General features: G+C 41.0%; 1 protein-coding gene across 1 annotated transcript in view; it reads right to left on the bottom strand.

The window, feature by feature from the left end:
* The window catches only part of LOC140241231 (acyl-CoA-binding domain-containing protein 6-like), a 44,961-nt gene extending 32,444 nt beyond the window's left edge, over positions 1 to 12,517 (bottom strand). The window contains exons 1-2 of the mRNA XM_072320985.1: positions 11,905 to 12,517; positions 10,148 to 10,212 (exon numbers count right to left, since the gene is read on the bottom strand). Of these exons, the coding sequence (XP_072177086.1) occupies positions 10,148 to 10,212; positions 11,905 to 12,078 (239 nt within the window). The 5' untranslated portion in view covers positions 12,079 to 12,517. The remainder of the gene's footprint in view (positions 1 to 10,147; positions 10,213 to 11,904) is intronic.
* Positions 12,518 to 13,354: the final 837 nt, after the last annotated feature.

The raw sequence follows: 13,354 nt of genomic DNA, 5'->3' as shown, positions 1-13,354 counted from the left end.
GAGAACGAATGGATCAATATTTCATTGCAAATGACATAACTGATGATAGAAAGAAAGTTGCAGTGATTTTATCAGTGATGGGCGCAAGGGAGTATGGATTGTTGAAAAGCCTGGTAGCTCCAAAAAAGGTGTCGGAACTGAAACTTTCCGAAATTGATGAAGTGTTAAAACAGCACTACAACCCGAAGCCCCCAGTGATGCTGGAAAGGTTCAAGTTCTATCAACGAAATCAGCGATCAGATGAGACAATTTCGACATATTTTGCTGAACTGAAGAAAATGGCGGAGTCGTGTGATTTCGACACATTCAGGAGTGAGGCCCTGCGGGATCGCCTAGTTTGCGGACTCCTGGACAAGAATATCCAGAAGCGTCTTCTGTCGGAGGACAGCCTGACGATTGACAAAGCGATCAAGTTAGCCCTAAGCATGGAAGCGGCCAGCCAAAATGCAGAAACACTGAAAACAAGCACCCAGAGACACAGTACAAGCACAAACATTCACTATGCCTCTGGGACAATCGAATGCTTCTGCTGTGGCAAAAAAGGCCATTCCAAAAGACAATGTCGCTATAAAGACTATAGTTGTGACCTATGTCATCGTAAGGGACACTTGAAACAGGTGTGTAGAAACAATGAGAGGCAAAGTAGCCATAGTAGTTCTGCGAGTAGTAAACACAGAACAGAAAAAGGTAGAAGTCACAAGAAAAGTAGTAGAGGTCAGGAACAAAGACACAAGAGTAGAAGAAAGTCTAGGGTAGGTGTGAGTCATGTTGAGGGTGAATCTCATTCAAGTTGTACAGATAGTTCAGAGTCAGACTCGGGGTCTGAGACAGATGAACAAATGTACTATATTGGTGTACATAGAGTAGGTAAAGGGGTGAAACCTATCATGGCTGATGTAGAGATAGAAGATACATCACTTCAGATGGAAGTAGATACTGGTTGTGGAGTCTCAATTGTAAGCAAATCATTCTTTGACAGGGAGTTAAAGAGCAAGGTAAAGGCAGAAAGAACTGAAATTAGACTCAAGACATTTACAGGAGAGGTAATACCAGTCGTAGGGAAATGTCAGGTGAATGTGACATACCAAGGTAAAACAGAGAGGTTACCTTTGATCATTGTGAAAAATGAGGGGCCGGCTCTGTTTGGCAGAGATTGGTTGATGAAAATTCCCCTGAGATGGGAAGAGATCAAAGTAAAACAGGTTGCAGCACGTGAAATGCTGACAGATAGGCTTGAGAAGTTGATAGCAGACAGTGAAGTGTTTGAAACCAGTGCAGGTAAAGTGAAAGGAGTGCAGGCACAGTTGAAAGTAAAAGGTGATGCACAACCAAAGTTCTTCAAACCTAGGGCAATACCCTTTGCTATGAAAGACAAAGTTGGTGAGGAGATAAACAGGTTAGTAAAGGAAGGGGTTCTTGAGCCTGTTGAATATTCAGACTGGGCTGCTCCAGTAGTCCCTGTACGAAAGCCTGATGGCTCAATCAGATTATGTGGGGATTATAAAGTCACCGTGAACCCCCAGCTGGAGGTTAAGGAGTATCCACTACCTAGACCAGAAGAGCTCTTTGCCAGTTTGCAAGGAGGAAAAAAGTTCACAAAACTAGACTTGAGAAATGCCTACCAGCAGGTAGAGCTCGATGAGAACTCTCGGAAATATGTCACAATTAATACCCACCTAGGTCTCTACACATATACCAGATTACCCTTCGGAGTTAGCTCTGCCCCGGCTATCTTTCAGGAGTGTATGGATAAGATTCTCCATGGCTTAGATGGTGTGGGATGCTATCTCGACGATATCATTGTGACGGGATCTAGTGACGATGAGCATCTTGCTAACCTTGAACGAGTGTTGACTAGGTTGAGCCAGTTCGGACTCCGCTTGAAGAAGTCCAAATGTGTGTTCATGCAGAGTTCAGTTGAGTACTTGGGGTACAAAGTAGATGCAGAGGGATTACACCCATCCCCATCGAGGGTAGAAGCTATCGTATCAGCACGTGCCCCCCAGGATGCATCTGAGGTTCAGTCCTTCATAGGGCTAATCAACTATTACAGGAAGTTCATTCCTAACCTGGCTACCATCTTGGAACCCATTGATGCACTCAAGAAGACAGATGACTTCAAGTGGACACCACAATGCCAAAGGGCATTCCAAGAGGTCAAAACAATTCTCAGTTCAGGTGCAGTGTTGGTGTATTTTGACCCCCAAAAGGACATTACGCTAGCCGTAGATGCTTCACCATATGGCATTGGTGCAGTCATATCCCATGTCACACCTGAAGGAGACAAACCCATTGCTTATGCATCACGGAAATTGACCAAGACAGAGAGCAACTACTCCCAGCTAGAAAAAGAGGCACTTGCTATTGTGTATGGGGTACGCATATTCCATCAGTACCTATGTGGAAAGAAGTTCACACTTCTTACGGACCACAAGCCTTTGACCTACCTCTTAGGACCAAAGAGAGGGATTCCAGTCCTAGCAGCATCCAGACTTCAACGCTGGGCCATTCTACTTTCTGGCTATGTGTACGAAATTCAGTACCGTACCTCCAAACAGAATGCAAATGCTGACTTTTTGTCACGTCTGCCAGGTTCGGATACAGTGGAGGACAGTCAGGATGAGTTTGTAGTAATGTGGACCAGTGAGGCTACGGAGTTGAATCATGTACAGCTGAACTCTCTCCCAGTTGATGCAGTGATGGTAAAACAGGCAACAGACAAGGACAAAGTATTGTCCAAAGTCCGGTTCTGGGTACAGAATGGGTGGCCAGGAAACCATGAGGTCTCCAGCGAGTTCCGTCCATGGGTAAAGCGAAAGGATGAGTTGACAGTGGAGAGTGGTTGTCTGTTATGGGGTATCCGTGTAGTCATCCCAGAGAAACTGCAACAGCGAATCCTGGACGAGCTTCATTGTGGACACCCAGGGATTGTCAGAATGAAAAGTCTGGCTAGGATGCATGTATACTGGCCAGGTCTAGACCAACACATTGAGCAGGTAGTTCAGGAGTGTTCATCATGCCAGGTTGTTCAGCCACTGCCAGCCCAAGCCCCAGTGAATCCATGGGCATGGCCATCTCAACCTTGGCATCGCATTCATGTCGATTTTGCCGGACCGTTTCTTGATCAGATGTTCCTGCTGGTTGTCGACGCCCACAGTAAATGGCCAGAGGTCATCCCGATGAAGACAACCACAGCATCAAACACCATACGAGTGTTGCGCAGTCTTTTCTCCAAGTATGGTCTACCCCATGAAGTGGTATCGGACAACGGATCGCAATTTGTGGCAGAGGAGTTTGCTGAATTCCTGAAAAAGAATGGCATCAGGCACATCAAATCAGCAGTCAAACACCCAGCTTCAAATGGCGAGGTGGAACGCTTTGTTCAGACCTTCAAAAAGGCCATGAAGAAGGCAAAGTCAGAAGTGGGTGATATACATCACAAGTTGGCCAAGTTCCTTTTGAGCTATCGGACAACTCCTCATGTGGTGACTCAGGAAACTCCTGCTAAGATGTTCATGGGAAGAGAATTGAGAACACGCTTGAGTCAGGTCAGACCAGACCTAGGGCTGAAACTTCAACAGAAACGAGCTCCCAAGAAGGAACGAGTTCGGAGTTTTGTTGTTGGTGAGAGAGTGAGGGTGCTGGATTTTCGGATCCATTCACAAAGATGGTCAGAAGGTGTTGTGACTAGGGTTCTAGGTCCAGTGACTTACCAAGTCATGGTAGATGGTTTGTTCTGCAAGAGACATGTAGATCAGATCCGGGCTATGTCGCAGTTTGAAGATGTTAATGAAGAGGCACCAAAGCAAACAAGTCCAAACACGTTACTGGAACAAAATGTGCTCACCAGACAGATACCTGAACACCTCACAATCACTACAAATACCAATCCAGATATACCTACATCTCAGTCACCAGAGACAGAAAACAATTCAGAGCAACACTCCACAAACACCTCAGAAAACAAACCAGTTCAGCCTGCACTCCGTAGGTCAAAACGACATATCAAAAAACCAGACAGGTTAAGTTTGTAAATGAATCAATAACAAATATGCATGTATGTAGAAACAAGATGTTGGTATGCTTATAACTGTTGCTACATGTCAACATTTTCTATTTAGAAATGAGAATAAGACAAGAGTATATTTGTATGCCAAACCCATTTGTTGTCACACATATTAACAAATGTGTGTTAACCCAAGTACAATTGTATGAGTTTATGATGATACAGAAGGATAATTTATTGTGATAAACAGGCATGTCACATTGTTGGAAAAGATTACAAATTATGTATGTTTCTGTAAGCAGGACTAAAGATTTTCATGGAAACAAACACATACATAAGACTGATGATGTTTTGATATTTCTTTTATTTCATGTTATATATGTTGTTTTCAGCTGACAGTGGTATTGGAATTGTTAGATAGGATGATATGTATATGTAAAAGTATACAGGAACACATTCCTATTTGGTGGTTGTTTATTTCTGGCTTCATATTGTGACTATACCGTATCAAAACAATTATAACTTTGCAAAATGTTTTATGTAATAAGCATAGGACAAGACAGTGTACGTTTATGCAAATTCATTACATGTGTATACAGACCTTATAGGCCAAAGACATTTGTTAGGGATTTGATGAGATACTAAAGACATTATTTAAAGTTAACCAGTTATTTGTACAGGTTAACATGTCTTATTGTGTCATCTGTTAAGTTGTCATATATTCAGTGTTTTTCAACTGAATGATTGATAGTGTTATATAGACATGTCAGCATTTTTGTATAGAATTGTTTGCAGTATAACCAAACATAGGTTTTGTTAAAGCTCATTATTGGTTAATACAGTATATATTTTTTTTTAGATTGAATAGGATAACACAGTTGTTATAAGTTTGTATGACATTTGGAATAATACAATGTACATGACCAGTGTATTCATTGTAAAAAAAAAAACAACAACAACAACAACAACCAAATTTTTGTGAGGAAGGAGAGGAGATGTGGTATAGCGCCACCTGTGTTAATAAAGAGTGAGGAGCAACTATGAAAGATTACACTACGTCCACCGAGTCATTCTGTGGTGTAAATGTCACGTATTTAACCTAAGGACACAACAGTATGCCTCCACAATAAAGCATGATTCTCCTAATAGGTCTATAGTACATCTTGACAATGTGTGATGACAGTTTCACATAATTGGTAAAATATTAAATGACATTCTTGTCACAAATATGTTGAATGTTCACTTTCCTTGAACTACAACATAGGTTTAATTGGATGAATGGCTATATCTTCTAAGAGAGCATGTATTTGGGGATTTGAGGACTTTGACTTGACTTTTGACCCTCTTATAAGTTTATGCATTGAGTAATTGTCAAGGTATGGGCAAAAAGTATAATTTCTATTCTAAATACTACATTCTTAGCATTTTAACCTGGCCTTTGATCCTTGAACCTATGACCATAAGATTCACAAGAGAATCACTGTCAGGTAGAACATTTTATGCATAAATATGTACTAAGTTTCATGATGATACCTTAAAGGTACTAGCCCACATTTGCAAACCCACGAAAATCATAACTGCATAAAACAGGTCCAATATGACTTCAAGTACAAGTTATAACAGTAACATACCTCACCTGTTGCTCTTTGTCTATACCAATCGATAAAAGAGAGAAAATCATCGTTTTAAAATCAATTTTCAAACCGGGTCAACCCGACCCAAAATCAAATTACGAGCGAGGGCTAGCTACGCACATTAACTTACACATGTATCGCATGCATGTAGTACGTGCGTGGACCGGAGCTAGCGAGCGTTTTTATACGCATGCATACGGTGCATTTTCATTTATTTTTATGAAAGTAATGGACTAATTGGAACGAAATTTTGCACAGGTGTTACTGCAATCATACCCAAACTCCATGCTAACTATGAGACCAATTGCTGCAGGTTTACAAATGTGGGCTAATACCTTTAAGCCACTTCTGAGATATGGAGGAAAAAGTGAAATTTAGCACTTTCACTTGATCTTTGACCTTTTGAGCTTTGGCTTCCCAGAGAATCTCTATTGGGTAATGGGCCTACATGACAGTGTACACCAAGTTTTAAAAAAATCCTACAGGTATTGCATAAATATTAGGGAAATGGTGAAGTTTTGAAGAGTTGACCATGACCTTTTACCCCTGACCTTTAACCCCATGATCAAAAAATTCCCTTGATAATCACTGCCATTCATTACATGCATATGTAGTATGTTTTAATGAAGATACATCGGACGATTTCCAAGATATGGAGAAAAAAGTGAAATATTAATATTTTCACTTGACCTTTGACCTCATTACCCAAAACTCTAACCAGAGAATCTTTATAGGGTAGTAAATGTATACATTAAGTTTCAAGAAAATACCTTCAGTCATTGCATAGATATCGGAGAAATAGTGAAATTTTGAGCATTTGATCTTGACCTTTGACCATGACCATATGCACCCAAAAGTTGATAGGCACTTTATCCACTCATGCATGTTTATACCAAGTCTCATTACGATACCTCAAACGATTTTTATACCCCCGCCAAACGAAGTTTGAAGGGGGTATATAGGAATCAGCGGACGGTCGGGCGGTCGGGAGGTCGGTCCGTTGCAAATCTTGCGTCGCGAACTACTTTCTCAGTTTTCAACCGATTCCCATAAAACTTGGCACAGATGTGTGCCTTGGGTTGTAGATGTGCAAGACATATTTTTTGACAGTACCCAAAAGTACGTTGCCATGGTAACGGCATATTATGGGCAAAAATGGGTACAAATCTTGCGTCGCGAACTCCTCCCACAGTTTTTGATCAATTTTTATGAAATTAGGTACAGATGTTCATCTGAATATGTTAATGTGCAAGACACATATTTCCGCAGTGGCAAAAAGTGCGTTGCCATGGTAACGGCATGTTATTGGTAAAATATAGGGCAAAATGCTTCATGGCAAAACTGCTTCATCAGTGTTCTTCCAATTCTCATGGAATTCATAATGAATGTTTGTCTTAGGATATAGGTCAGCATGACACATTTCTTGACAGTGACAAAAAGTATGTTGCCATGGTACAAGCTCACATATTATGAGCCAAAATGATGGAAAATTTTGTGTTGCAAACTACTTCCTCAGTTTTTGCCCAATTTCCATGAAACTTGGTACAGATGTGTGCCTTTGGTTGTAGATGTGCAAGACGCATTTTTCGACAGTACCCAAAAGTACGTTGCCATGGTAACGGCATATTAATGGCAGAAGATCAAGGAAAGATCTTGCGGATTTAACTACTTCCTCAGTTTTTTGACAAAAGCTTATGAAATGTTGTTTTGACCAAAGCTTATGAAATGTTGTTTGGCGGGGGTATAGCCAGTCGCTGTAGTGACATTTCTAGTTTAGTTATGCTATCCACAAAAATCATTACGGACGGACGGACGGACAGAAGGAAGGACAACCCGAAAACATAATGCCTCCGGCACCACTTTGTGGCGGAGGCATTATGCAACAGCCCAACAACATGTGCTGACATACAAAGATGTGACCCATCAGGTCAAAGGTTAAGATTAGAAAGTATAGTCTAAACTTTACTATTCTATTGCACTGCACTCAAATATCAACCCACTTCTTCAAGTGGCAAATCATGATTTACAATGTTAATCATACACTCTAGATTCAATACTCGACTCCAACGATTCTGGGATATATATGGGGAGTTTTTACAGTTACTGTAATCTGGCACCTGAAGTATGGGTCTGACTCAAACAGATGAATGTGTTAATGGTATCGAAACATGCAGGAGACAGAAAAAAAGGTAAGGAAACACAAGAGCAAAAGTCATAGCCTGTCTTAGGCAGCCCCCCCCCCCAAAAAAAAAAAAAAATTCTTAGAGGGTTGGTGGGGCAGGGTTCCCAGACCCTTTCCGCCCTTGTTAGGGTTAAGACACCACAGTTCACTCTCATCTATGAATACAAAAGTGAAGCCACATTATCCATGATCTTATGACTCTTTTGTCAACAGATTTAAAATATATATTCACACTTTTGGAAATTGCTGGACATAACAAACACTTCAAGGCAATTTATGACTTCATAATAATTAATCATAAAGAAAATTTTCATGCCTACTGACATAACGAAATATTGGCTCTAATGAGGAAAACAACTCGATCCTGACCTGGCTCGGGCTCCCACACTTTTTGTGCACCATACAAAGGAATACATATGGTGTCATCACCTTGGGCCCCCCATTTTTTTTTTTAACCTGGGAGTACGTTAGTGGCACTAAGAAAAAAAGAAGATAGAGATCTTGAAGTGTGATCACAGTAAGGTTATGTTTTTCCGCTGAAGACCCCCTTTTTTTTTTCGCTTGTCGGCCGAAGAAACCTGGAAATGGAACGGGAGAGAGGAGCTGAGGAACTTTTTTTTTTTTTTTTTTGCTTGTCACCCGAAGAAACCCGGAAGTGGAAGGGGAGAGATGAGCCGACGAGGACCTTTCTTTTTTTTTTTTTTTTTTTTTTTCCGCTTGCTAGCTCATCAAATCCAGAAGTGGGCCCCCCCCCCCCCCCCCACCACTTTTGAAAACGCTCTGCCAGCCCTGGGAAGTATATTTGTGTTATACTCCTGGTCCTATCTAAATGCTTGTGTACATAGGTATATTTGCTTTTCTTCTTCATCTATCCCCCCCCCCCCAATACCTTGCCATTTTGTCTCCAGATATGATGCAATACTTGGTACCCTGGTGTACCAAATGAAAATTCGCCATTTTCTTGAATTAATTATTTTTTTTTTTTTCAGCGCTGTACCCTGGCTTACCAAAAAATGTGTCAAAATATTTTTTAGTATTATTTTAGTATTATTATGCACAAAAATGTGTTCTTATTTGTGATTATGCAACAATTAATGTATGCAACTAATAATTATATTCTGCTCTGAACCTTTTTCTTTCGCATTTCATCTCTTATTATCGACCATTCGCGCACGCGTAGAAGATTATAAAGATGGCAGCCCACATGATCAAATTTTGAAGAAATACAGTTGATTTTGGGGTGAATTTTCTGGGCTTTCGGTGATTATCTTTTTTTTTCTGAAAAATAAAAGTTACTGTAGATGATGTTTACATAACGGTGTGGTGTTAGAAATTACTTCGAAAAACACCTATGGTGCTAGTTCATTGCGACGACTTTGCCGTATCCGAATTCGGTATCGGCGTATCTGAATTCGGATACGCATTACAAATAATGGGCATGAGATGGCTCTATACAACGCGGTACCCCGGGTTACAACGGTACCTCGGTGTACAGCGCGCCGAATCATATGTCCACAGTACATGTACTACTTTGTGTCCAATCTTCACTACGAGACATATTTACATTTTTTGTTCACTGGAACCCACAGTTACAAGCTCTGCTTGCCACACTTTATGAAAGATCAACAGGTGACTAAAAGTTCACAACTGTATCAAGTTTGATTAAATGTTTAGTTTCTTGTGAATAACAGCTTCACATGAAATATCTCCTTTTGACAAAGATCATTTCTTCTTATGATCCCTCTTTTCAATATGTATTATACAGTCAAACCTGTCTATAGCGGCCACTCAAGGGAGACGGAAAAAGTGGCCGTTATGGACAGGTGGCCGCTATAGACAGGATAACCAACTTTGTGTGCATTGACTACATGTACATGTATCATCGTATACATCTATAAGTATAAACACATGTAGTATGTGTGTATGTACGAACATGTGTTTCATGCATTGAACAATGCTGGTGTTTATGAAATTGTTGCACAGAGCACGTGTACAGTCGTACTAACACTAGTGCAGTATCATGACTGAATGAGTGATGAATGCAGTGGTGGTGATTACTGAAGGTTGCCCAGGAATGACTGGCACGGCTACAAAGCAGAAACACACGCTGAATAATTGGCTCAGCTACGGCTCCATTTGGCCTTTGGTTAAAATCTACCACGGGAAACGAAATATGTGGCCGCTGGCTGCGTTAGACAGGTTTGACTGTGTGCATTGCAATCCAAAGAAGCCACTATAATTTGTGGATAGCATGTCTCTAGCAGCACCTCCTGTCAGAAACATTCCCCCTCCCTATATGCTTACAATTACATTGAATTCACTTACCACTTCTGCTTCCCCTGAAAGTCAAACATTCCAGGTCTGGGTATGTTGCACTTTCCTTGTGTAGCCTTCAGATGGAGAAATATATCCAAAAATGATACATTAGTTGTACAATACATACACAATACTGAACTAATATATTAATACCCAATTAAGGGGAGAGCTCAGGGGAAGAATACTGTGTAAATGTGTGTAATCATGAAGGAAGTGACTCAAGTTTCTAATTCATTTCTATTATGACCAAGTATCTCAATCTAGATCTCGCTAGTCATGCATGTCTAGTAGTACCCTGGTATAGACTATGTGTATGTTAGTATTTAAGTCTACTAGGCACCCTACTCATCGACCACCTATTTTTAGATCGACCACCCTCTCGCAGTGGCTTTCTTGCGTATAAAATCAAAAGTAAGTATGGGACGGGGTGCAATACGTTGGAACATTCGAACATGAATACAAATCAAGAGAAATTAGGGGGATATACAGGTATTCAACCTGAGGAAACAGGAGGAAAAAAGGATTGAAGAAAATCCTCATTTAGCAATTGATACATGTAATTATTGTTAACACATGTATTTGCCAATTTACTCAATTTACATGCTTTTCGATGGGAAAAGGTCGATTGATTAAAATTATGTGCTTGTGCCGGTGAAGAGTAAAAAATGCTGCTTGCGTTTGTCGCCGAGAATTCCGCGCGTACAGTACGAGTCAACAATCTGAGCCTGGGATATTAATCTGTGGTAGTTTCTGCCTTGAGTGGAATGAAATTAAGGTGACACTGAGGAATATTTTCTAAAATATATTAGGTATTTAATCAAAAAGTGGTCGATGAGCAGTAGATCTAGGTCCATCTAAAATACTAACATTAGACAGAAAAATCTCTGTGCGGAGGAGTTTCTAGTACTAACACTAGTTACGCAGGCAATACAGGGCTGCCAACATTGGAAACTACTTGAGAGTGAGATTCCCATAGGCCAATGCTATAAATTTCGGAGTCAAAATGAGTGAGATCAATAGAAATGCATGCAAATGAAATAAAGTTTTAACGTTAGAGTAAGAAAGGACCAAAATGAGTGAGAGTTGGCAGCCCTGCAGTTAGGACCCCTACCCTTGGATAGAAAACTGGGAATTGACCATAGGATACACTGTAGACATTTGTAGGCTGTTATTGTAACGTTAACCGTTTAGACTGAGTGAAAGATCAGTAACGTTAGACTATCTCATTTATCGTTGGGAATATTTTCCCTGAGCTGAGGCTGACACTAGTTTAGTATGACTAACGTTATAACAGTTAGAAGTCTAACGTTAGATAAAATAATATGAGGCTATGTTACCGTATGTAGGCTATAGGTCTAACAGTTAGAATCTACAGTAGCTCTAACGTTAGTACAGAATCCTCCGGAGAACCATCATTAAAACAAGTTAAGCCTATATTAATCTAAATTTAACTCTTCCGGACAGACAGATTTTTTTTTTTCTTTAATATCTGCACCTCCTATCCGTTTGTTGCATTTAAAATAAAATAGGGTTTAACGTTAAACTTATATTTTCAATGGCATGCCAAATAGACACTAGGTTATAAGTAGGCCCAGTTTCTACTACTAGACCCCAGTCTAACGGTTAGCTCTAACCTGTTAACGTTATAGTTTTCTACGTTAGGCGTTTACTTCCCATTGCCAATTCCAATTAAATTGGTAGGCACCTACGTACGACTACAACTGACGATACGGTAGATCTACATCAGTAAAATTTGGTTTACGCACCTGTTTGAATCGAGCATAAAAATACAAGAGTTTGTCCTTGCCCAAGTTGCCTGCGACTGATTTCATAAACTCTGTTGCCCTATTAAAATCTCTTTCAAGCTTATCCTGTCCCAGAACCACAGACATAGAGCCATCGCTTTCCACTGCACTTTTTAATGCGGCCTCGTTCTCCATTTCTTGGTCTTCCACAGACGGACAGAAAGATCATCCGTCTGTCCGGATGAGTCTTTGATTTTCGACGTTATCGTGCTCTCCTCCGTAGGAAGACCGAGGGATCCTTAGAAGCCAGACGCAGTCTCCGCCGCGGAACATATCCCCGACGACCAGATTCAGACCGATCTTTCGGTCAAGGTCTTCCACTGTATACTGTCAAGTATGTAAGCCTATTATGATTATGGGAGCCTGACCAGACCTTGACCGAAAGATCAGTCTGCATCTGGTCGTCAGGGAAATGTTCGCGGAGACTGCGTCTGCTCCACGGATCCCCACCCGGTACCCACAGACCGAAAGGCAATGATGGGCTCTTGTGGGGATGCGCTGCCAGCGGTCGCGCACAGATCAAACGTTTAATACGATAAACCAAATTTCAGACAGCTTTTTTACATTCAAACAAGTTTGACATGACATGACATGACACATTATTGATCATGTACCAACTTCCGTCTGTCTACGGAGGAGAGCGATAAAGTCATAAAAGTAAAAGACTCCTCCGGACAGACGGATCTTTCTGTCTTGACCAGGGGGTGTTTCATCAACGTTTGTCAGCGCTGACAATCAGTCAGTGACCAGAGCATCTCATCCAATCAAAACCAAAGATTTTGCTGAAATTGTCAGCGCTGACTAACGTTGATGAAACACCCCCTACCTTGCGACTTGTGTACAGCGACGAGAGTCTGCGCTAGCGCTAGCGCCATTCATGCACCACAGAATTATTGCACACTGACTGGACACACGTAGTATTGGTAGTAACGATTTAAGAGTATAGAAGCGCACGCGGTGCGCTAAAGAGGGAACACTCTCCCGATTTTGCGTAGTACGCTAATGGGCGGGCTCGGTCGCCATTTTAGGATGCAAACCGCCGGGTGATCGATAGAGGGCGTATTTCTGCCTCCGTTTCATTTCTTCTTCTTCTTCTTCTTCTGATTAAGTCTGCCTCCTTCAATAGACTGAAGATTCTTGCAGACTGGTGCTATTTACATCACAATACAATTTATTTACAGATGTTTACAAGCACATAGAAAATTTGACGAAAATAACTAGCCACTGTGATCAACCGTTAGACGGATTCGAAATGAACCCACAGATGGCGCTGAAACAAAACGACGGGGAATTCCAGTTCCTTACAGTTCTTGGGAAGAACGAATGGCGATGCGATTCAGTTCTCGAATATGGCGTCTACAACCACCCTGTCCACTGTCCACCTAGTCTAATGCCATCTCGTCTAAACTCA

Source organism: Diadema setosum, chromosome 17 (assembly GCF_964275005.1).
Source record: "Diadema setosum chromosome 17, eeDiaSeto1, whole genome shotgun sequence".
In the NCBI taxonomy this organism is placed as follows: Eukaryota; Metazoa; Echinodermata; class Echinoidea; order Diadematoida; family Diadematidae; genus Diadema; species Diadema setosum.
Note: the sequence above shows the minus strand (reverse complement) of the source record. Positions and strands in the feature narration are given on the sequence as shown.